The sequence below is a fragment of the Anabrus simplex genome, chromosome 1 (assembly GCF_040414725.1).
Source record: "Anabrus simplex isolate iqAnaSimp1 chromosome 1, ASM4041472v1, whole genome shotgun sequence".
Classification (NCBI taxonomy): domain Eukaryota; kingdom Metazoa; phylum Arthropoda; class Insecta; order Orthoptera; family Tettigoniidae; genus Anabrus; species Anabrus simplex.
Genome location: NC_090265.1, coordinates 1564266919 through 1564292485, shown reverse-complemented (window position 1 = coordinate 1564292485; position 25567 = coordinate 1564266919). Strand labels below are relative to the sequence as shown.

The 25567-nt window shown below is 38.6% G+C and overlaps 1 protein-coding gene across 1 annotated transcript in view; it reads right to left on the bottom strand.

Moving 5' to 3' along the window:
* The window catches only part of LOC136858525 (transmembrane and coiled-coil domain-containing protein 4), a 153772-nt gene that overhangs the window by 40349 nt on the left and 87856 nt on the right, over positions 1-25567 (bottom strand). The window contains exon 9 of the mRNA XM_067138128.2: positions 11682-11768. Coding sequence (XP_066994229.2) covers positions 11682-11768 — 87 coding nt within the window. The remainder of the gene's footprint in view (positions 1-11681; positions 11769-25567) is intronic.

The following is a 25567-nucleotide window of genomic DNA, read 5'->3' as shown; positions in this document are numbered from 1 at the left end:
GTTCAATGAGAGACATGACCAAGTCAATCGGCACTTTAGTGAACAAGGACTCTACATCGAAACTCACCGAAAGTACATTAGGTTGAAGGGTTATGGCTGACAGCTTGTTGACAAAATACAGAGAGTCCCTGACGTATAATTCAGTACCTCCTATGTGTGGCTGAAGCAATTTGCTTAGGTATTTAGCCAGAGCATACGCAGGAGAACCTATGACACTAACAATAGGTCTGAGGGGAACATCTTTTTTTATGGATCTTAGGCAGTCCATATAATCTAGGTGGCAATGCATCCCCCGGGGACAGATGTTTAGCCTCCTCGTTTGGAATTGAAGATTGCTTTAAGAGCTTCACGGTGGCATTGGACACACGAGTGGTGGGGTCATGTGAGCTCAGTCTGTAAACAGGCTCTGACAGTACAGCTGAGATCTTATTCTTATACTCGTCAGTGTCCATAACCACTGTGTCGCATTACCCTTATCAGCTGAGAGAATGGTCAGTTCAGAATCATCTCTAAGTTCCTTCAGAGCTCTCCTCTCGCCTCTTTTTAAATTGGGCGCGGATACAACAGCAGACCTTATGAGTCTCATACATTTTTGTCTTAACTCCTCAGCCTCATCCGTAGGTAGTTTATGGATGGCTGCCTCAATGGAAGTAATTAACTCCTCAGTGGGAATTTTAGAGGGAGCAACAGCGAAATTAAGACCCCTAGCTAGACCTGCCATTTGGTTTTCGTCTAAAGATTTCTTAGAAAGATTGACGACAGTTTTACTAGCATCCGGGTTCGTGCAAGAGACCGCCTGTTTCTGAGCTAGTCGGAGGAACTTCGATTTCTGTCTGAAGGACACCTGGTTGAATTTTCGTTCAACCTGTATAGCAGTAATGCGATTGAAAGTCAATCACAATTGCTGCAAGAGAGTGTTGCTTAACAGCAGGTGTACATGAAACAACTCTCGGGAGACAGAGTCCAGTTCCTTACGAGTGTAATCCACTCTCTCGATCACAAAAGCCTTGCTAGCGCATTGATATATTGTCCTGGCCTTTGGTGTATTTAACGTGTGCTTCAGCTTCACACAGTTGGGAATGATGTTATGGTCCCTACATCTCAGTAGAAATCACAAAGAAGAAAGAAGGATAGACTTCTTTCTCCTTAATTTGCTGAATTTTGAAGCCTTCTTAAAAGTATCCTCCCCATAGAGTGTTTTAATGTTTTTAATGTGTTTTAAGAGAGGTTTTTAATGGCAACACTAAGATAATAGTATTTCATGATGGCAGCTCACAGACGGCTGAAATATTTAACTGAAAGAGAAAATTACTGTGACGAGGAGTATAACCAAAATTATGCAATAAAACGCCCTTGAAACATATTTTAGGTTATCTAATGCTTCGACACTGACAGTGATCGAACATAACCTGGAATTCCCAACACATGGGCAGGCCTAAGATGAATTCTCGATTATAGTTCGTATCTTGTATGGTTTACAACTGGCTGACATTTTAATGAAAAATTAAGGAATACTGCCTTAATTTTTTTAGTGAAGTATAAAATGTGTAGACTATAATTTGTTTTCTCATATTCTATGATGTTAATGCTTTCTGCTACGAAAGTGAATAACAATTAATTCTCTTGGAAAGTCATATTACGCTTATTTCTTTGTTTCTGGTCAATAGGGCACATAATTTATGATAAATTATTTGCAAACCCCGAATGGAATAAAAAACCTGTTTACATTTCGATAGTGGCGGCTGAACATAGTCATTTGTTTTCTGTGCGCCAGAATGAAATATTTAAGGTTCAAATTCAGATTAAAACGAAAACTTAGTTTTGGTAAAAAGAGATAATAAATTTTGTGGTGAATACAGAAGTGAATATTATTGAAGATAATGACATTATCCGAATTTTGGAAATCTAAGATAACAGCAAAAGTAACTGACATTGGTGAAGACAGGCCACGTGTCCACTGGCATAGAGGGAGGGGGGTGAAAAAAGAAAATGTCCAAAATGACCGAGATTATGGATGTATGTGCGTATGTTCCAGCACAGTCCTGAACCGAACTTTGTACACGAATGACTTACTTCTCCGTCCAACGTAGTAAGAAAAATAATAGTAATCCACCAGCTCTCAAAATAACATAAGAACTGTAGTGTAGATACAATATATTAGATAGTATCTTGCCTGATAGGGGCTTATTCGTGTGTGTCTTTGTGTACGGTAGCTCTCTTGCTCCTTCAGCATTTAACCAAATGGCAGTTTTCATTTCTATTACAGCAAAGTAGGAAAAATTTATTTTTTTCCTCACATTCTATCATTCACCACTGTCTGCCACTGCAGTTCTCTCCGATTTATGTTATCCTCCACCATAAACCTTACTGATATGAGGAAATGCATGTCAGGTACCGACCAGCTAGTGCATAACAAAATATTAATGCAAAGATCTATGATAGGCCTAGCAAGCCAGTGGTAGTGTATCAACATCGCTTTCAATAATCAAACGAGGATAAAATAGTACAAATAATAATCTGTCTACGCATTTAGCTTTGTTAGTAATCTTAGCGTAGTTCTGGCGAAATTAAGAATTTAATTGTAATTTCCATTTCTGTTTGTGCTTAGTAATAACCTGTTGTAATTAGGATACGTCTGAACGTAGTTTAAAATTATTGTAGTGGACTGTAGGTATCTTATTAGAAATCAGTGTGCTTATTCTATTACTGTGAAATATTTGTGTAGTATAGTATCTGAAGTAACTCTCTTACAAGAGTTCTGTTGTAGTAATTAGGGTAGACTTAACTGCAGTTTAGAATTGTGTAATTCTTGTGTATTCCTTTCAGTTTTCAGTAATTAACCCTTTTGCTCTCAGGCTATTTTCACCGGTCAAGCCCAAAACACTCAGGCCATTTTTCATGATTATGCATGTTAAAATGTAAAAAATTGCCGTATAAAGAAATCCCCAGTTACAAAATTGAAAAAAATTACAGTAGTACACTATTTAATATCGTTTTAGGAAAAAAATATCCCAAAATTGTTCATGGCATATTTTACTTCAAAATAAATTTTGAAATTTGAAAATATATTACAAAAAATAAAAATCTGTTTTTAAATACTAAAAAAGTAATATGTTCTTTAGTGATATTGTTGTTCAGTCATTCTGAAAATAAGAGCATTTAATTCTGTATAACATGATATAATTTTGTTTTTTGTATTCTTATTTAGTCATGAGTTATAGCACCTGACGTAAAGAACTGTACACGTACCTTCCGGAGTCAGCATTTGTGTTTTGCAAAACATTCTCCTATCCTCAGTACCTGTAAAATCCGAATCACTTCTTCGTTATCTACAGCTTTTCCCACACCTGTGGGGTCGCGGGTGCGAACTGTGTCGCACATGTGGATTTGGCTGGTGGTTTATGGCCGAATGCCCTTGCTGACGCCAACCCTATATGGGGGGAAGTAATCACTATCGTGTGTTACCGTGGTAGTTTGTAGTGTAGTATGTTGTCTGAATATGAAGAAGAAAGTGTTGGGACAAACACAAACACACAGGCCCCGGGTCAGAAGAATTAATCAATGGCGATTAAAATTCCCGACCTGGCCGCGAATCAAACCCGGGCCCTCTGAACCGAATACCTCAACGCTGATCATTCGGCCAATGAGTCGGACTGAAATACGAATCAATATCGGCTATAATGTCACCGTCATCGTCTAAAGCATCTAAATAATCCAAAACATCGGAATTATTTAGTCTAGAACTTGGCCCAGCCATGTAAAAAAATTAGGCCTACTCGTGGCACGAAAATCTAATAACACAAAATGTTAAACTAAAATTCACTTGAGAACACTGATAAATGTAGAATATAAACAAAATATAATTAACAATAATCTATTATTAAAATGGAAACAATAAAACGAAGGAAAACACGTATTTTGAAGCTTAAATGAGACTGTACTGGCAAGCAGCACACTTCAACTCGTCATGTGGTGAACATACGCGGTTTGATAACTTCATTTGTTCCAAACAGGTGAGCTTAGTGTCTGTATCTCTCGAGAAAAGTGTAAACTAAATCCAAAAGCTACTATTAATGTCTTTTCCTGACATCTGGGGGTCCATTAAGGTACTTATACAGCCGTCCGAACACAAAGCCGATAGATCGGCACGCTGAGTGTTTTAAGCAATACCACCCGAGCCGATAGATCGGCTCGCTGAGCGTATAAGGGTTAACAGACGTTTTCATCCTGTTAGGGTATTATAGGATAAAATGTTAGTACAACTAAGTAGTATTGTAGTGTAGTAGTAGCCTATATTAATTACCTTATTGTCATGTGATCTTTGTGTACTAACCTAGACAATATTTCATTCCTTTCATTTTTATTTCGCACAGAATAAGTTATTTTATTTTTTCCTTTTCTTTTCATTATTCCGTAAAGAATGGCTAAGGAGTGCAAGTGTAGAACTGTGGGTGTGGCCAGGCATTAAGTACGAGGGAGGAGTTGGAGAGATTGAGGGAGATAATTAGGATTCTCTCAGAGGCCTTTCTCAAACAACATACAGGATACAGTAGGTGTAAAAGAGGGATGGGAAGGAAAGGGGGAACTGTAGAAGACCGATGGTCTAATGTTTTAAGGGGAAGGAGATTACAGGCTAAGGGCTCTATTCAGGATCAGAACTCAGGACAGAAGCCTGTGAAAAATCGGTACGAGTCACTGCAGATAGAACAACACAGGGAAAATGAGGAACAAGGAACTGGTGCTGAGAAGTATGGAAGTAGGAGGAAAGGAAAAGGTAGGAAAGGGAAATCTAGAACAGAGGATAGGAAAAAAACAGGTGGAACAGGGTCATGGGCGGAAGAAAAGGGAGGAGGAAGTAGCTTCTGCAGCAGTGAGGAAATATAGCGCCGACCAGGAAGGGGAATCAAATGAGGTGGGTAGGGCTCAGGCTCTGGTCATGGGAGATTTCATTCTTACACCTGCGGGGAAAATGTGTGGAAGAAAGGGAACCAGGGTAGAGTGTTATCCAGGAATTAGGTTGAGGCATATGTTGAGGAAAGCAGAAGAGAAGGAGGAAGGAAAGGAGAAGGTGGTAGAGTTTCACGTTGGTACTAACAACGGAAGGCAAGCAGGTATAATAACGGGTGGAGTTATTATTTTTTTTACAAGTTGTTTTACGTCGCACCGACACAGATAAGTCTTATGGCGATGATAGGACAGGAAAGGGCTAGGAGTGGGAAGGAATTGGCCATGGCCTTAATAAAGTACAGCCCCAGCATTTGCCTGGTGTGAAAATGGGAAACCACGGAAAACCACCTTCAGGGCTGCCGACAGTAGGGTTCGAACCCACTATCTCCCGAATACTGGATACTGACCGCACTTAAGCGCCTGCAGGTATTGAGCTCGGTGGCTGCAGTTTAAGGAAGCAGAGATTGTTATCAGTGGAATACTGTGTAGGACTGATGCTGACTAAAAGGTGACTGGGGATTTAAATGAGACTATGGAGTGGGTAAGATCCTAATGAGTGAGTAGGAGATAGGGATCTGCACACAGATGGCCTTCACTTAAACCACAGTGGTATATATAAGTTAGGAAATTTGTTTAGAAGGGTTATAGACAGGTACATTCAAAGAAATAGGGTGGCCTAGGGAGCGGTGATAAGGGTACAGAGATCTGGAAGTCAAGTAGGGATGACATAAAAATTTTAGTGCTGAACTTAAGAAGTATTGTAAAGAAAGGAATAGAATTAAGTAATTTAATACCTACTTACCAGATATTGTAATAGGAGTTGAATCATGGCTGAGAAATGATATAATGGATGCAGAAATATCCTCAAGGAACTGGAGTGTGTATTGAGGAGATATGATAAGAATGGTAGGAGGAGGAGTATTCATTCTGGTGAAAGAATAATTTGTAAGCTATGAAAAAGTTAAAGATGACAAACATGAAATTCTAGGGGTAAGACTCATCTCTAAAGATAATAGGCAACTTGATGTCTTTGGAGTACACAGATCCGGAAAGGGTAGCGCTGACGCTGATTCAGAATTATTTGATAACATAATCACCTATGTGGGAAACGATACGGAAAGTAACGTGATTGTAGCGGGTGATCTTAATTTACCAAATGTCAATTGGGAAGGTAATGCGAATGACAGAAAGCATGACCAACGAATGGCAAATAACTTAATATGGGAAGAGCAGCTGATTCAGAAAGTGATGAAACCAACTAGAGGGAAGAATATTCTGGATGTGGAGCTGGTAAAAACAGATGAGCTCTACAGAGAAACTGAAATAATAGATCTTAATGGTATTGGTGAACACAAAGCTGTTTTTGTCGTAGTTTAAAATAAATGTGAAGGAAAGAAAGATATTAAAATTAGGACTATTAGGCAGTACAATATGGCTGATAAAACAGGCATGAGTGACTTTTAAAAAAGTAACTTTTTTTTCTTGCTAGTTGCTTTACGTCGCACTGACACAGATAGGTCGGTGGAAAATGGTAAATAAAAATGTAAACAACTCTGGGATGGGTTTAAAGCAATTGTTGAGGAATGTTTGTACATTTAAAGCTGGTAAGGAATGGTAAAGACCCACTATATTATAATAGAGAAGTAAAGAGACTAAGGAGGAGGTGCAGGCTGGAAAGAAATAGAGTTAGAAATGGCTGTGGAAGTAAGGAGAAATTAAAGGAACTTATCAGAAAATTGAATCTAGCAAAGAGGTCAGCTAAGGATAACATGATGGCAAGGATAACTGGTGGTCATAGAAATTTTAGTGAAAAATGGAAGGGTATGTATAGGTACTTTAAGGCAGAAACAGGTTCCAATGAACAAGGGGAGTGTGTATGTGAGGATCTTCGAAAGGCAGAAGTATTCAGTCAGAAGTATGTTGGTTACAAGGATAATGTCCAGAATGAGTAGGTGACTAACACTAAAGAAGTATTAAAATTTACCTATGATAACAATGACATTTACAGTAAGATTCAAAAAATGAAAACTAGAAAAGCAGCTGGAATTGATAAGGTTTCCGGGGATTGGGATATAGTACCATATCTGATGTACGTATTTGATTATTGTTTGCATGAAGGAGCTATACCAAATGAATGTAGAGTTGCTATTGTAGCCCCTGTGTGTAAAGGAAAGGGTGACAGACATAAAGATGAAAATTACAGGCCAGTCAGTTTGACATGCATTGCATGTCAGTTTTGGGAAAGCATTCTTTCTGATTATATTAGACACGTTTGGAAAATTAATAACTGGTTCAACAGAAGGCAGTTTGGGTTTAGGAAAAGTTATTCCACTGAAACTCAACTTGCAGGATTCCAGCAAGATATAACAGATTTCCTGGATTCAGGAGGTCAAGTGGACTGTATCGCGATTGACCTATCTAAGGCGATCATGGGAGACTACTGGCAAAAATGAGTGAATTTGGACTAAACAAAAGAGTGACTAAATGGGTGGCTATATTTGTAGAAAATAGAACTCAGAGAATTAGAGTAGGCGAAGCTTTATCTGATCTTGTAATAATTAGGAGGGAAATTCCTTAAGGCAGTATTATTGGACTTTTATCTTTTCTTAAATACATACATCAATGATATGAGTAAAGAAGTAGAATCAGAGGAAGGCTATTTTGCAAATGATGTTATTCTGTACAGAGTAATAAAGAAGTTAAAAGATTGTGAGCAACTGTAAAATGACCTCGATAATGTTGTGAGATGGACAGTAGACAATGGTATATACGAGGTTAAAAGTCAGGTTGTGAGTTTCACAAATAGGAAAAGAGCTGTTAGTTTTAATTACTACGTTGATGAGGTGAAAGTTCCTTTTGGGGATCATTGTAAGTACGTACGTGTTAATACAAGGAAAGATCTTCATTAGGGTAGTTGCATAAATATGGTTGTAAATAAAGGGTACAGATCTCTGCACATGTTATGAGGGTATTTAGGGGTTGTAGTAAGGATGTAAAGGAGAGGGCATATAAGTCTCTGGTAAGACCCCAAATAGAGTATGGTTCTAGTGTATGGGACCCTCACCAGGATTACTTGATTCAAGAACTGGAAAAAATCCAAAGAAAAGCTGCTTGATTTGTTCTGGGTGATTTCCGACAAATGAGTAGCTTTAGAATGCAAAGTTTGGGCTGGGAAGACTTGGGAGAAAGGAGACGAGCTGCTTGACTGTCAGTGGAGAAATGGTGTGGAATGACATCAGTAGACGAATAAGTTTGAGTGGTGTCTTTATAAGTAGGAAAGATCACAATATGAAGATCAAGCTGGAATTCAAGAGGATAAATTGGGGCAAATATTCGTTTATAGGAAGGGGAGTTATGGATTGGAATAACTTAGCAAGGGAGATGTTCAATAAATTTTCAATTTGTTTGCAATCATTTAAGAAAAAGCTAGGAAATCAACAGATAGGGAATCTGCCACCTGGGCGACTGCCCTAAATGCAGATCAGTAGTGACTGATTGACTGATTTCAGATTGATTGACTGACTGACTGACTGACTGACTGACTGACTGACTGACTGATTGATTGATTGATTGACTATCTGGAGAAAAATACTGTGGGAGTAAGACACCCCAAACACCCCTTATGATTGGGGGCTGGGAGGTAGTAACATGTAAAAATAATAAAAAATGACAAATATTAGTGTCGAATCCATACTTTTAAGGGTCACTGGGATGAATTGTGACACTCTGGATGCTGTTTGAGTCGAAGTTCAGCGTCCATCAGTATGCAAGAGGGGGAGGGGGGTGGGGGTGAAAAAGAAAATTGTCTAGTGATCGAGATTAGTGTTGAATCCACAGTTTTTGGGTTTGCTACGCTAATTGGTGACAATCTCACTGACAGTTGGAATCATGTACATATCTGTAAAGCAACACCCAAATACTGTTAACACTTATTTTTCTTTCTTTCTTTCTTTCTTGCGAACCGGCTAAATTTAGGACCACACCAATACCACTTCACTTCCTTCTAATCATCCCTTCTTCCTTCCTCTTTCTCCACAGTGCCTTCATTCTTTCAGAATGTTGCGCTCTTCTCTCTTCAGTCCATCTTCCCCCTCTGCGCTCTTTCTTTTCTTCAACCAGAACTTTTATGTTGGAAAGTCTTTTCCTGAATGGGTCTCTATCACGACATTCTTCATCTGCAATTCCTAACCTCTTGAGTTCTTCCTTCATCTGCTTGGCATATCCCCCCTGGCTCTTCAAGTAGTATATTTTATTAAAAATTTGTTTATTTAACCTTGCTGGATCCATTCTGACCATGTGTCCATAGAATCGCAGCTGTCTTTTCCTTATTGTTGTTTCCAGGTTTTCTGTTCTTTTGTATATCTCCTTATTTGATTGTAATCTGTAGTTTTCCTCTACCACCCTTGGGCCGTAAATCCTCCTTAATATTCTCCTTTCAATCTTTAGTAGTTTTTCTAGGTTCGTTAGTGTTGTTGTTTCCACCCCACACAGAATTACTGTTGTTTTTTTTTTTTTTTTTTTTTTTTTTGCTAGGGGCTTTACGTCGCACCGACACAGATAGGTCTTATGGCGACGATGGGATAGGAAAAGCCTAGGAGTTGGAAGGAAGCGGCCGTGGCCTTAATTAAGGTACAGCCCCAGCATTTGCCTGGTGTGAAAATGGGAAACCACGGAAAACCATCTTCAGGGCTGCCGATAGTGGGATTCGAACCTACCATCTCCCGGATGAATTACTGGTTTTACCACAGCATCATAATGTCTTAGTTTCGCATTGATGGAAAGATTCTTTTTGTTGTAAATGGCTTTGGTGGCAGTGTTTAGCCTTTCCAACTTAAGTCTTCTATTTTCCATGGCCTCTTTATCCATCCCATTGCTGCTGATAATCTCTCCCAGGTATTTAAACTGCTTTGTGACCTTCACTTCGCCATATTTCATCTTCATTGTTCTCTTCACATAATTCCTGTCCGTGCTCATCATCTCTGTTTTTGTGAAGGAGATTTTTAAACCTGCTTTCTTGGCTATCTCCTGTAGTTCATTTATCTGTGTTATTGCTTCCTGTTCTGTCTCAGCGAAGAGTGCCAAATCATTTGCAAAGGCCAAACACTTGGGTTTGACATGTTTATTTTTACTACCTATTATAGCACCCGAGTCATTATGTTTCCACAGTGCTTTCATGAACTTATCTAGAACCACGTTGAAGAGTGTTGGGAATAAGCTGTCACCCTGTCTCAGACCTGTTTTTATTTGGAAGGGTTTGCTGATCTCTCCTCGAAACTTCACTTTGGATATGGTGTTTGTTAGTGTTAACCTAAGTCAGTTGATTTTTGATCAATGCCATATTCTCTCAAAATTTCCATCAATGTGTCTCTATCTATTGAATCGTATGCTTTTTGAAAGTCAACGAAAGAGATGAAGATGTTCTTTGGTCGCGCATTGTAATATTTGATTATCATTTTTAGACTCAAGATATGATCCTGACAAGAGCGCCCTCTCCTGAAGCCACCTTGATACTCTCCCAACTTGTGGTCAATTTGCGGTGTCAGTCTGATCAATAGGAGTTTAAAAAAAAATCTTATACGTGACAGATAAAAGTGATATTCCTCGGTAGTTGTCGACGTCTGTTTTCGGTCCCTTTTTATGTAGCGGGTGTATTAATGCCACTAGCCAGTCTTCTGGTATTTTCTCATCTCTCCAAATATTCCGAAACAGTTCTGTCACTTCAGTGATAAAGGCGTCATTGGCTATCTTCCACAGTTCTGCTATTACTCCATCTTCACCAGATGCTTTGTTGTTCTTTAGGGAGTTTATTACTTCCCTTACTTCTTCCTCATCTGGTGGTTCAGAATCTGGGTTCTGGATTGTGTCCTTCTCAATCTCCAATTTTTCCCATGGAGGTCTTCAAAGTACTTTGCAAGGATCTCACAGTTATCTTTATTGTTGGGGGCAAGAGTTCCGTCCGCTTTCTTGAAATGCAGGCTCGGTGCTATATAGCCTTTGGTTCTATTTTTAAAGGCCCTATGGAATAATCTGGTATTGTTTTTCTTTAAGTTTTCATCCATTTTTGTGACTTCTGCCCTAAGGTGTTCTCTTCTGACTCTTCTCAGTGTTTGGTGGGTTTGTTTCCTTATTTCTCGTGATTTTTCCAAATTTGTCAGTCTTATTCTCATTCCATGATTTCCAAGCCTCAAATCTTTCTCGATTGCATTTTCGCATTCTGCATTCCACCATGCATGCTTGCTTCGACGTTTCGTAGATGCTAATTCAACTGCTGGCTCCTGCAGAATTTTTGTCACTTCATTCCAATTTTTTGGCACTTGTAGCTTTTTCCTGTATCTCTTTTCTTGGATGAGCAATTCACGGTCAATTTTGGGCACTCTATTGCCACAGATATGCATTTTTCGTCCGAGTATGAAATTCATCTTAATCTGTGATAAGTAATGGTCTGATGTTACATTAACCGCTTTTCTAACTTTGACGTTATGAATTTATTTGAAGAGATCAACTACTTCTCAGACAATATGGGCTGCAACAATGACAAAGCTCCACATAAAACAAAATTTAAAACTAAAACTTTTAACTAAACACACAACAATAACTGTAAAACTACAAAATATCAATCAACATCACAATAAAGAAATCTACAAAAAATTCACTTGACACATAATTAAATTACCTGGGCAGTAAAGACACGTTATCTGGCCTATTTAAAACGAGTGCTGCTTATAGGAACTTACCCTGAGACAGTAGTAAATAACTCGTGCACCCAGACTGAAGCCAATGAGCGTAACGGGACGCTGGCCTTGTTCTCGGGCCAACAGAACCTACCAACAAAAAATGTTTCACCAATAAATAATAAATAACTTGTAACTAGCTGATTCAATATCTGTAGCATGTATCAACCTGGTGCAATCTTAACAGTGATAGAGATTTTGAGAAACACAAAACACATCTTATGGCTTTACAAGAAATACTATGGTACTATAGGCAATGAAAATTTAATCATATTCCACAGTAAGAGGAGTTCACATGCAGGGAACAGGGTTCTATGTGAAGAAGAAATTTATACCAATATATCCAGTGATGGGAAGAGTACAAAAAAAAGTAACTGGACTGAATTACAGTTACCTGAGAGATATTTTACTCAATTACTAATTACATTTTCAACAAGTAATAAGTAAAATTACAATTACATGACAAAAATCACTGAAATTGTTTTCACATAATGTCAAAGTTTGCAAGGAAGAAGACATTATTCTACTTTTTATATATATATATTTAGCATAGTGATATTAAGTGGCTATCATCACTAAGTGAGACCAAACAAACTTCAAAAATGATTGCTCCCAATTAAAGTTCACATATCACATGCTTATCTTAATTATTTTCAGGGCCAACTAGGCCTAATTCAAAATATTTATTCAAATAGGGGAATGAAAATTTCTTAACCGCTTTGCCATCAAGTTTATTCTGGTTCTGTTCTTGACCACATAGTACATAACTGTCTAATTCTCAACCAGTAATAAAAATTAAGCTGCAAGTAAATTAATGAGTTTGCATCATGTCCTTGGCTTTATACCCTTGGTGCAACACCTTGCAAGTGTTAAGGCTCCAAATTTTCAAATTCTAGAAAGTAATTATTATAATTTATTTCAAGGAGTAAATTGCAAGTAAAAATTACACTGAATATATCAATGTGTCAGAATGCACATCAGTATGACCAAAAATATCAATACACTCAAAAAACACCAAACATGCACAATATCCTTTCATCAAGTATTATAAACCAACAGAAGAGAGCTCAATAAAAGGAAGGAAGGAGGGAGGAGAAGGGAGCTCAAGAAAAGGAAGGACGGAAGGAAGTGTGGAGGGCGGGAAGGGAAGGGAGGGGAAGGAAAGAAAGGAAAGGAGCGAGGAAGGAAGGAAGGAAGGAAGGAAGGAAGGAAGGAAGGAAGGAAGGAAGGAAAGATTTAAAACCCACAATCAGGATACAAGAAGCAGGTTTTGCAAGGTAGTAATATTGGACATTTATGTTATTTATGTTTTCTTATATATATATATACACACATATTTTACAAGCTGCTTTATGTCGCACCGACACAGATAGGTCTCAATGAAATTGAAATAATAAATAAGGCAGTTCAACCTATTTAATACAAATAAATACGAAATGTAGTGTTACATTCATATTTAATTATAAGTGGAAGCGGTACCGGTTTCGACCCCAATCCGGGTCATCATCAGCCGAATAAAACACAAAGAACAATGCATAGGTAAGAAAGAAATTAAAGATCAAGTCCCCACAAAAACAGTTGAAGAGGCAAAATAAAACAATGGAGATAGGCACTGTAAAATTCAGAAGAAGTAGAAGGTAAGTCAGTTAAAAGAAGCAAGGCGCAATCTTCTGAACAGCAGCATAGCACATGCAAAGTTCGGCATTGTCTCATAATGTTTACGAGAAGCAGAGACCAGTTAAATGAGCCAGCTTGCATACACTATCAGGCGCGAAGTCACAACACAATCCAACAAATGTGAAGATGCAAGATCGTGCAGAAGCCAAAGACGAGTATATCAATTGAAGTAAATTGCCAGCTCCCGAAGATCAGCGCGACATATTCAACGTCGGATCATTAAGCTATTCATCAAGTTCAGTAGGCGTTTGAAAGCACAGTGCCTGACGTTGAATATGTTGCGCTGATCTTCGGGAGCTGGCAATTTACTTCAATTGAGCTACACGTCTTTGGCTTCTGCACGATCTTGCATCTTCACATTTGTTGGATTGTGTTGCGACTTCGCGCCTGATAGTGTATGCAAGCTGGCTCATTTAACTGTTCTCCGCTTCTCGTAAACATTATGAGACAATGCCGAATGTTGCATGTGCTATGCTGCTGTTCAGAAGATTGCGCCTTGCTTCTTTTAAGTGACTTACCTTCTACTTCTTCTGAATTTTACAGTGCCTATCCCCATTGTTTTATTTTGCCTCTTCAACTGTTTTTGTGGGGACTTGATTTTTAATTTCTTTCTTACCTATGCATTGTTTTTTGCGTTTTATTCGGCTGATGATGACCCGGATTGGGGTAGAAACCGGTACCGCTTCCACTTATAATTAAATAGGAATGTAACACTACATTTCATATTTATTTGTATTGAATAGGTTGAACTAGCTTATTTATTATTTCAATTTCATTGTGATACATTTCAATACGGAACATTATGAAATTTTTATCTTTAAACAGATAGGTCTTACGGCGATGATGGGACTGGAAAGAAGTGGCCGTGGCCTTAATTAAGGTACGGCCTGGTGTGAAAATAGAAAACCATGGAAAACCATTTTCAGGGCTGCCGACAGTGGGGTTCAAACCCACTATCTCCTGGATGCAAGCTCACAGCTGTTCGCCCCTAACTGCACGGCCAATTTGCCCGGTCTCTTGTATAAATAAATTATATGAGTAATGAACTAGAATCACAGATAAGGCTTTTTGTGGATGATGTTATACTGTATAGAGTAAGAAATAAGTTATAGGATTGAGAGCAATTGTAAAAAGACCTCAACAATGTGTGAGACAGACAGCAGACAATTGTATGATGAATGTGGTAAAAGGTCAGGTTGCAAATTTCATCAAGAGGAAAAGTCCTCCCAGTTTTAATTTGTGTGTTGATCGGGTGTAAGTAACTCATGGGGGATCACTGTAAATACCTGTGTGTTAAAGTAGTAAGAATAGAAGATAGAAATGAGTACTGCTAATGAAGAACTCTAGTAAGAATGTAAAGGAGAGGGCATATAAGTCACTGGTAAGATCCCAGTTTGAGTATGGTTCCAGTGTATGGGACCCTCACCAGTATTACCTGATTCAAGAACGGGAAAAGATCCAAAGAAAAACAGCACAAATCGTTCTGGGTGATTTCTGACAAAATTCTGTTATGAAAGTGTTGCAAAACATTTTTTTCAGGAAAGACTTGGGAATAAGGAGACGAGCTGCTAATTGGAATCTTTTACCAAGGAAGATCTTCAATACATTTGCAACTTCTTTGGAATCATTTAAGAAAATACTAGGCAAACAATTGATAGTGTATCTAACACCTGGACGATAGCCCTAAATGCAAATCAGTGGTGAACACATGCATGCACAGTGAGTAATGAAAACAGAATCAAATTCATCAGCTTTGCGACATCCAAAGAGTTCTTCATTAGCAGTACTGATTTCTATCAGTAATACAGAAGGTCATTCGGGATCTCTGGGGATGATGTTTGAAGGATAATTAGCTTATGAAAAGCCATGTCTCCACTAATAATCATGCTCAATTGGTGATGATGATGATGATGATTGTCGTTTAAAGGGACCTAACATCTAGGTCATCGGCCCCTCGATTCTTGATTGGAAAGCCAGCATTTTTAGCTACAGCCTGAGAACGTTATTTCCATTGCAGCAGACTTTTTCACAGAGCTAACATGTCTATCTTATCCCACTCCTCCTGACAGGCTTACCAGAGGCCATTGATAGTGCATGGACATCTATTTCTTAAGGCCCATTTTAGGAGTCCAAATGCACAGAAGTCCATGGGTGACCATCGGGTGCCTTCACCGTAATGTCAGTAAAAGGAATTGCATGGATTCCAGTTTCCATCTCCATTCTCTCTAAGAGCAGGCGAGTCGAACAAGAGGAGTGGCTTGATGCTTTATTTTGATGTACCCATACGTGATTTCTCACCCTCCCATACAGTGCTGGTTATCTGTGTTATAAATGGGTGTTAAAACCTCTTGTTCATAGTTAGAGCCCTGCACGGATATTCGCGAAGTTAGCGTCTTGGTGGATACAAACTGTATGGCAGTGCGGATAATTTTGCTGATAATTTCTAGATAATGATGCTTATTGATTTTCACTCAGGTATACTCTTATTTTTGCTTGTGGTTAGGAGACCCTTGACACTGGTATGGGAGAATGCTGATATATAAAGAGCCTTCAGATGAACAAGCCGTAAATCTGACCTAAGCCTAACTGGCTCTTAGGCAATTAATGGAAGGAAGGAACAAAGATCAATACGTTGGTAGTTGTCGCAAGAGAAAATCCCTCATAAACCTGTGACTGTAGGGGTTCTGTTGCCCAGTATTATTGTATTATGTTAACAGATCTATCCGTTTCTATACCTTGGGTGTAATATACTGTAGTTAAATATTTAAATTATCCGTGGATAACTATTTTGCAGATGCGGATAACCATTTGCGTATGCAGATATTTTGAATATCCGCGCAGGGCTCTGCTGATAGTATGTGGAGTTCACCTTCACATTATTAGTGACGTGACAAATGGTTAACTTGACATTACAGCAGTATCGCAGTATCCAGCGATGATCATGAAACCCCTTGGAAAACTTTTCTGGCATTCTTGATGCAATGTCTGATAATTTTTTTTTTTTGTCTCTAGGATGGTAGTAAATCAAGGGAGATTTATTACAATCACTAAGGTACAAATAATTCGTCTAATGTCACCACATTTTCCATCTGTCCCCTGCCAGATAGCCCGCATACAGCTTTCTTGCGTTAGTGCAACGTTCCGAAATGTGACGAGGCAACAGCTTGTGAACGCGGCGCTTGTGCTGCTTTTCTAATTAGAGGTCCTTGTTGATTATGGTGTTACCTGCTGACATAGACATCCCCAACTTACGTGCGATAGTCTTTTCGGGGGCAGGGTTATCACCTCAGACAAGGGCCTTCACTTTCATCACCACTCCTGGCGAGTGGCTGGTCGTGGATTTGCCTGTTATTATCCCTCTGGAATTAAGCCCAGTCGGTCTTTGCCTTTTTTATTCAATGCAGTACCGATCCCGTTCTTTGATATCAAGAATTCACGCTTCTTGCACATTCCTTGGATTGCAGAATAGCTATATTTAGCAATGGAAAGGGCTGTTATGTAGCCCTCCCAGCAAGGGCCAATCCGCTTCGGCATCGCTGCAGCTAATGTTACGAAATTCTACACACACGTTCTCAGTACTGACGTGAATCATCGCTCTCCATTTTGACATGCTGAAGTTGATATCAGCGCTACCCACGGCCTTCAAACTCGTCACTACCAGAGATCCTGAACGACCTTCTGTATAAGTTCAGTGTGTTCCTTTACAATAAAATGTGCACGTTGTATGTCAATAAAGTAGTTTACTCATTCCATGGTCTCAAAGAGACATGAAGATCATATCGTGATCTAACAGGTTACCTCCATGAAACTGTCTTCAGGAAGTTCTTGACAGTAGACCAGCAGTCTCAGCCTGGAGATCTTATCTTGCCTCCCAAGAGGTCCTTCTTCCCACAGTGATTATTTATAGATTCACACAGCCTGCCTGTTATTTTCAATCTGTGACCGGCCCACTGAAGTCTGAAATAGCCAGCAGATATTGCTGTACCACAGTCAGCATGGTGACATAGTTGGACATATTGTTAGGCTTTCATGACTGGGGTTCACTGTCTTTTATATCATCCAGCACCTCAGCTTTGTCACAAGGCTGAGTGAACCCTGTTCCAGCCCTCAACCCAAGATTAAAATCTATGGACTTGCAGTATTGACAAGTAAGAGGTGGACAAGCCATTCCAACACCATGGGGCTGGGAAAGGTATCACACAGGCATCCCTAAGGACTCTGTCCGCTAGATAAATTTGTTCTATCAAAGCTCTACTAGTGCTGTCCTATGCCCTGCTGGAATTTAACCGCCATTGCTGTCCACCAGGGTTCGGCCATATTAGCATTTCTCTTCATATTGTGTATGGATACAGTCACCTCAGATATACAGGCATCACCCCCCATGATAATTCCCGTATACTGACGATGTTCTACTGGCTGCTAAGGAGCATAGACAAGAGGTGAGACCCGACTTTGGTGGTATGGACACGTAATTTGTAGAGAAGGTACATCTATTGTAAAGACGGCAATTTGCATCACACCCTCTGGAAACTGGCCACCGGGTCGGTCCAAGAAATGCTGGCATGATTGCCTTCAAGAACATGTACGGTATATTAGGTAAAAATAATTAATTAAACATCTCTAAGTATTGACAAAGCTAATTTTATATAATAAATGTATATTTATTGCAGTAGATATTGTAGTCAATACGGACCGTTATAAAATCAAACCACAATGGTTAAGTTAATAAATTCAAGAAGAAAGGCACTATGTTCATCTTGTTCCAAACGATGTACTCAATACAACTAAGTGGAAATTGGCTTGCAAAACAGTGGGCCATGCTCCACAGAACAAACGCTAAGGAGATTATGAAGATTTCTTTAGATTTATGTAACAGACATATATGTGACATTTTACAAATGGAGCATAATCTATTTAGGAAATATTTTCCTTCACTGCATGAAGAAACTGAAGTAACTACAAGTCTTAACACAAATATTAAGCTATTCTTCTCACATTAAAAGGATTTCTGAGTTCACTCAGAAACTGAATTTAGATCTCCTGACCCACATTGTTTAAAGCTTTGCACTGCACTATGGTGCAAATCAAAACAAATCTTATCAGAAGTCATCTTACAATACAAAACTCTTTAAATTTAGTATGGAGGGGATTTGTATTCGCTGGTAATGATGCTTCAGAATGAGGATTTGGTGTGATAAACTTCAAAATACTCCAGGATAGGAAGAGGCATTTAAGTCTGCTACAGTACAATTGAACACGGGGATTTTGCACATGTGCCGTTAGATGTAGAGAACTAAATAAACCTCCATCTCACCCTAACTAGTGTTAACCCATTAGCGTCCACTGATACCATACGGTATTAGAGTGTAGGAGAAGTTCAACTGAGCAGGTACAAGCGTGAGTTCCAATTGGGGTTTTATATGTTCTTCAGTTTGAAGTGACGCATACACCTGAGGAAGCTTACAACACTTACGAGTGGTATGTTGACTGGATAAGTTGCACAAATTCAGCTGTGATTTTCAGGAGCGAAAATCATAGACGTTCAATACGCGTAAGTATAATATTGCCCATATTACCTATTATTTCTTTCCTTTTTTTTTTTCTTTCTTTTTTTTTTTTCAATTGGCTTTATGACGCACTGACACAGATAGGTCTTATGGCGACGATAGGATAGGAAAAGCCTAGGAGTGGGAAGGAAGCGGCCGTGGCCTTAACTAAAGGTACAGCCCCAGGATTTGCATGGTGAGAAAATGGGAAACCATGGAAAAGGAACTATAATGAATGGAGAGTTGCTATAGTAGCCCCTGTGTATAAAGGAAAGGGTGATAGACATAAAGCTGAAAATTACAGGCCAGTCAGTTTGACATGCATTGCATGTAAGCTTTGGGAGGGCATTCTTTCTGATTATATTAGACATGTTTGTGAAATTAATAACTGGTTCGATAGAAGGCAGTTCGGTTTTAGGAAAGGTTATTGCACTGAAGCTCATCTTGTAGGATTCCAACAAGATATAGCAGATATCTTGGATTCAGGAGGTCAAATGGACTGTATTGCGATTGACCTGTCTAAAGCATTTGATAGGGTGGATCATGGGAGACTACTGGCAAAAATGAGTGCAACTGGACTAGACAAAAGAGTGAGTGAGTGGGTTGCTATATTTCTATAAAATATATCTCAGAGAATTAGAGTAGGTGAAGCTTTATCTGATCCTGTAATAATTAAGAGGGGAATTCCTCAAAGCAGTATTATTGGACCTTTATGTTTCCTTATATATATCAATGATATGAGTAAAGAAGTGGAACCCGAGGTAAGGCTTTTTACGGATAATGTTATTCTGTACAGAGTAATAAATAAGTTACAAGATTGTGAGCAACTGCAACATGACCTCAATAATGTTATGAGATGGACAGCAGGCAATGGTATGATGATAAACAGGGTTAAAAGTCAGGTTGTGAGTTTCACAAATAGGAAAAGTCCTCTCAGTTTTAATTACTGCATTGATGGGGTGAAAATTCCTTTTGGGGATCATTGTAAGTATCTAGGTGTTAATATAAGGAAAGATCTTCATTGGGGTAATCACATAAATGGGATTGTAAATAAAGGATACAGATCTCTGCACATGGTTATGAGGGTGTTTAGGGGTTGTAGTAAGGATGTATAGGAGAAGGCATATAAGTCTCTGGTAAGACTCCAACTAGAGTATGGTTCCAGTGTATGGGACCCTCACCAGAATTACTTGATTCAAGAACTGGAAAAATTCCAAAGAAAAGCAGCTCGATTTGTTCTGGGTGATTTTCGACAAAAGAATAGCATTACAAAAATGTTGCAAAGTTTGGGCTGGGAAGGATTGGGAGAAGAAGACAAGCTGCTTGACTAAGTGGTATGTTACAAGTAACTATTCTCATTTTAGAACCCATATTGAAGATCAATTATGATGAAAAAAAAAAAATTGGTTTATGACAATCCGCCTATTCAATACATAATTAGCTTAGTTAGGATTACATCCTTACTAAATTGTTATACATGGTACTATATAATATTAACATTAGCCTGGCTGGCCATTACATTACATTATGTAATGAATAGGTGGATTGTAATAAACCATTGTATTTTTACATCATAACTGAACTTCAATATGGGTTCTAAAATGAGAATAGTTACTTGTAATGTAATGGCCAACCAGGCTAATGTTAATATTACATAGTAACAATTTAGTAAGGATGTAATCCTAACTAACCGGACCAGTTGGCCGTGCGGTTAGGGGCGCGCGGCTGTGAGCTTGCATCCAGGAGATAGTGGGTTTGAATCCTACTGTTGGCAGCCCTGAAAATGGTTTTATGTGGTTTCCCATTTTCACACCAGGCAAATGCTGGGGGTGTACCTTAATTCAGGCCATGGCCGTTTCCTTCCAACTCCTAGGCCTTTCCTATCCCATCGTCGCCATAAGACCTATCTGTGTCGGTGCGACGTAAAGCCGTGAGCAAAAAGGAATAAGTCCTAACTAAGCTAATTATGTATTGAATAGGTAGATTGTAATAAACCATTTTATTTTTACATCATAATTGATCATCAGTACGGGTTCTAAAATGAGAACAGTTACTTGTAATGTAATGGCCAACCAGGCTAATGTTAATATTATATAGTACCATGTATAACAATTTAGTAAGGTTATAATCCTAACTAAGCTAATTATGTATTGAATAGGTGGATTGTAATAAACCAATGTATTTTTACATCATAAGTGGTATGTTCCGAGCTGTCAGCGGAGAGATGGCGTGGAATGACATTAGTAGACGAATAAGTTCAAGTGGCGTCTTTAAAAGTAGGAAAGATCACAATATGAAGATAAAGTTAGAATTCAAGAGGACGAATTGGGGCAAATATTCACTTAGAGGAAGGGGAGTTACAGATTGGAATAATTTACCAAGGGAGATGTTCAATTAATTTCCAATTTCTTTGAAATCATTTAAGAAAAGGCTAGGAAAACAACACATAAGGAATCTGCCACATGGGCGACTGCCCTAAATGCAGATCAGTACTGATTGATTGATTCAGGGCTGCCGACAGTGGGGTTCGAATCCACTATCTCCCAGATGCAAGCTTACAGCTGTGCGGCCCTAAGTACATGACCAACTCATCCGGTTATTTCTTTCTAATCAGTATATTATAATGTTAACAATGAATCAAAGAAATCTTGTGTAACGTTTGAATTTCAACAATGTTAATTGTGATAATACAGGAAAGCCCCTAAGTGCATGATACCGTATATCACTGGGTGTTTACGATATCAAGAAATTGATCACGTAATTTTTTAAAATACTGTATTACACCTGATTTGTTATATTGTACACTCAAAGGCTACGCATGTGTGTAAATGTATTTGGTTACAAAGGCCTAAATTTATTTATTTATTTATTTATTTATTTATTCATTTATTTATCTATCTTTTATTATTGACCTTATCAGAAGTAATGGATAGGGCCTATGTCAGAAGTAGATGAGAAGTTAGGAGATCAAACTGAAGATATATTTATTGGACCACTGGATAGTAATGTTGACACAGATGAAGATTCAGCCAATGAAGATGATGGAGGAAGGGTTTATAATCTAATTGGACATCAGTTGCGTGCTGCAGCTGAAATATGCTTAGCAAACAATGAGCGTACTGGAAGAGATTATGAACCTCCTGGAATTTCCTCTGGGACCTTCTCACCATCCACGCAGCCTATGGAGAAAAATCAACAACAAAAACAACCACCTCAAAAAGAAACTCCTGAGTAAATTCTAGAAAGATAAGCCAACTCAGCTATTTATGCATTGATTGATGATGACTTAAAACATGTTGAAATTCCCTCCGCTGACCACACAACCTTTTCAAATATGTCCTGTGTTGATTTATTTGAACTGTTTTCTGATGACAAAACACTAGAATACCTTGCCGAAGACAGCAAGCAATATGCACAGTACCAAAATCAAACCAACCCTGAAATAACCATGCCAAAACTACAATGGCTCATTTCTATTTTGATTCTAAATGGGTACAATCATTTTTCTTCAAAGAGGGTTACTGGAAAGCTAGTGAAGACATTAACAATGTCCTTGTCAGCTCTTCAATGAAAGGAAATTTGTTGGAACAATATTATCACTTGACTGACAATGGTAGTAATTTTACTGTCCAGTGATACTATATGATATCAGCTAATGTCTTGTAAAGTAAGTTCTTGTTTGAAAAGATTGTGATATTTTCCCCATTCATATACCTTAACCATCATAAAATAATGAAAATATAAATCAAAATTGAAAAACCTATTTTCTGGGTGCTAACAGGTTAAACTACCAAACATCATCTACCATTTTCTTTTTACTTTGGTTAGACAACAGTTTATTAACATATCCATTTGTTTTGCACACTATTACTGAAAAGAGAGGGTCAGTATTGTAACTACTCAGTGGAATTAAAACATGAAATGAATAATTTGTAACTAGAATAAAATATAAATAACAAAATTGGGTGCCACCTGCAAAAGATTGACAGGAATAATTGACTCTGTAGAGCAGGGCCTCTCAGGGTGCATGCACTGTGCAAAAGACGACTTCCCTTGGTTGACCAAAATGCAGACCCCCTACTCCTCGATTTGGAGCAATAGCGCTTACTCTCTCTTTCCTCACGCCTGTCTCAATCGCTTCCCCTGTCTCCCTCTACCACATTTGCTCCATAGTGCTTAAAATCTGAGCTGACTTGAGCCAAGTAGAGCCGAGCTTAGCCGAGTAGCCTAGAGACGAAGCGTTGGTCCGAGCTGAACCGAGCAGGACCGATGCACAGTGCACAGAGCTCTTGTGCCTCGATTTCCACGCGTGAGATTTTGGGCGTTTGAGAGGCCCTGCTGTAGAGCATGAAAGATCTCCTCCTCCCAAGGTGACAATCATCAGGCTGACGAGGCTCTAAACTTGCTTCTTTACCTTACCTCCTACTATTTAACCCTGAAAATAAATGTGGGTAGCATGCCAGGCTTTTCCTTACTCCACCAATAAAAGATTTACTATAAGTTTCACTACTAGAATTTACTCCCAAAACAAAATAATCAAAACAAAATAAACACCAACAATAATCATCACATGATGAGACCAACTCGTTTTGCCACTTACCAAAAATAAACATCCACAAACACCTACAATCTAGAACCTTGCATAGTTCTTTTTTTTCTTTTTTAACAAATTGTTTTACGTCACACTGACATAGATACAGTAGGTCTCATGGCAACGATGGGAAGGGAAAGGGCTACGAGTGGGAAGGAAGTGGCCGTGGCCTTAATTAAGATATGAAAATGGGAAATCACGGAAAACTATCTTCAGGCTGCCAACAACCAACTCATCCGGTCATACATAGTACTGAAGGGCACGCTTCAGACTGATGAATTCATGCGGGTAAGATGACTGTCCATTCTTCATCTTAATTACATGAACAAAATAGCACCATCACTGTGCCAGGTGTTATAACAGTACAAAAAAAGACCAATCCCAAGACTAGGACCATACACCTTCACAATGTGAAATGGCTACTTTGGAATTAATAAATAATGACAACCATGTCGTATGACGTATTAGTCAAAGAATGTACAAGTAAAAAAACACTTGGTTTACGGTTTCACCTAGCCACAATCAGTTCTGTGCACAACATATTACCTCCAGATTACACATATAAACTACCACACACATTGTGCATCATCTTGGAGAGGAATAAACCAAAGTATGACTGACAAATTAACACTATGTAGCGCCTTCCACAGCACACCCACCGGAATGACTTCGCATAACCTCGTAATACGTTCATAATGACTTCGTAGTCTGCTCCGTAATGATACAGTGATGACGCTACAAACAAGGTTCTTCAACACTACTCGCTCTGTAATGGGTATGTACGGTAATCACTCCATAAACAATAGTCAACTCGTCGAGCGCACGTACACGTATATATAGGATTGCTCCACTTGGCATAGCGTCTGCCAAAAGACCACCGGTAGCAACGCTCTAACTGAAACATTTTCAAGTATCTCTCAGACAACGCAAACTCATTCAAAATCAGAGCTTTCGGATGGTTACCAAGAGGCCGATATGCAAATAAGCAAACTCTAGTTTTCATCCACACTGATGAATTATCATCTTCAACCTATACTTCCCAGCTGTTCTCTGGGTTTCCAAGCCACCTGTTGCAACAATTTCAACCAACTTCAACCTTCTTTACTGATATAATCACTGTTGCACATTCTTCACTACTAGGCAATGTGTACAGACTCTTACCCAAATTAAAAGTTATACAAACAAAAGGATATACATGTTCAATATTCCCTAACTACAAATTATTCTTGTAACACTTCTTACATATTGACACAAACACATGATACTGACTACTTTATATTACAAATTATTTTACGAAAATTTCCTAACCTAAAATCGGGAATTGTACTTGTGTACAGTTACAGTAAACTGAAAACACTGACATACGACAATCCTAAAACTTATTTAGAAGAATTTTGGACACCTCACAATTTTCATATGAATGAAGGAAGGAATGAATGACTGAACAGTTGGGCTGTTGTCCTCTGCCACTCACATCCAGTCTCCTTTGTCCCTTCTCACATATTTTCATCGTCGCTTCATTAAATCAACCATAATCTCACTATCACTAAGAGCTGTCAACCTGCTTAAATTAATATTTATGATGCTAATTCTCTTCATTTATCAATTTCGCTCACTTGTTATAATCGTGGCTTCATTAAATCAACCGTAATCTTATTATTGCTGTGAGCTGTCAACCTCAAATAAATTATTATTTACAATCATGCTCATTCTCTTCATTTAACACATTTACCTACTTCTGATCCACCATCTAAAACACTCTGAATTAAGTCATATTCACCACCCACAAGCCATAATGAACTGAAGGATATACACACTAAGGGAATATTGCTGCTAATTCTCAGACTTAAAGGAAACGGAGGATAACGGTACAAACAATAACAAGCACAAAGGTAGGGCAGCCACATTCCTGAGCTATTCATAGAAATTTAAACATTGGCGGTACTTGTAGGAGTAGCCAAACTACAAGCAGAAATGTAACAGCCTGTTGCTTGGCAGGCAAGACTCGTTACCACCGTTGAAGGCCAATTAAGATGCAACAGCCCTGTCTCGTCACCCAAGATGATTAGGTTAAA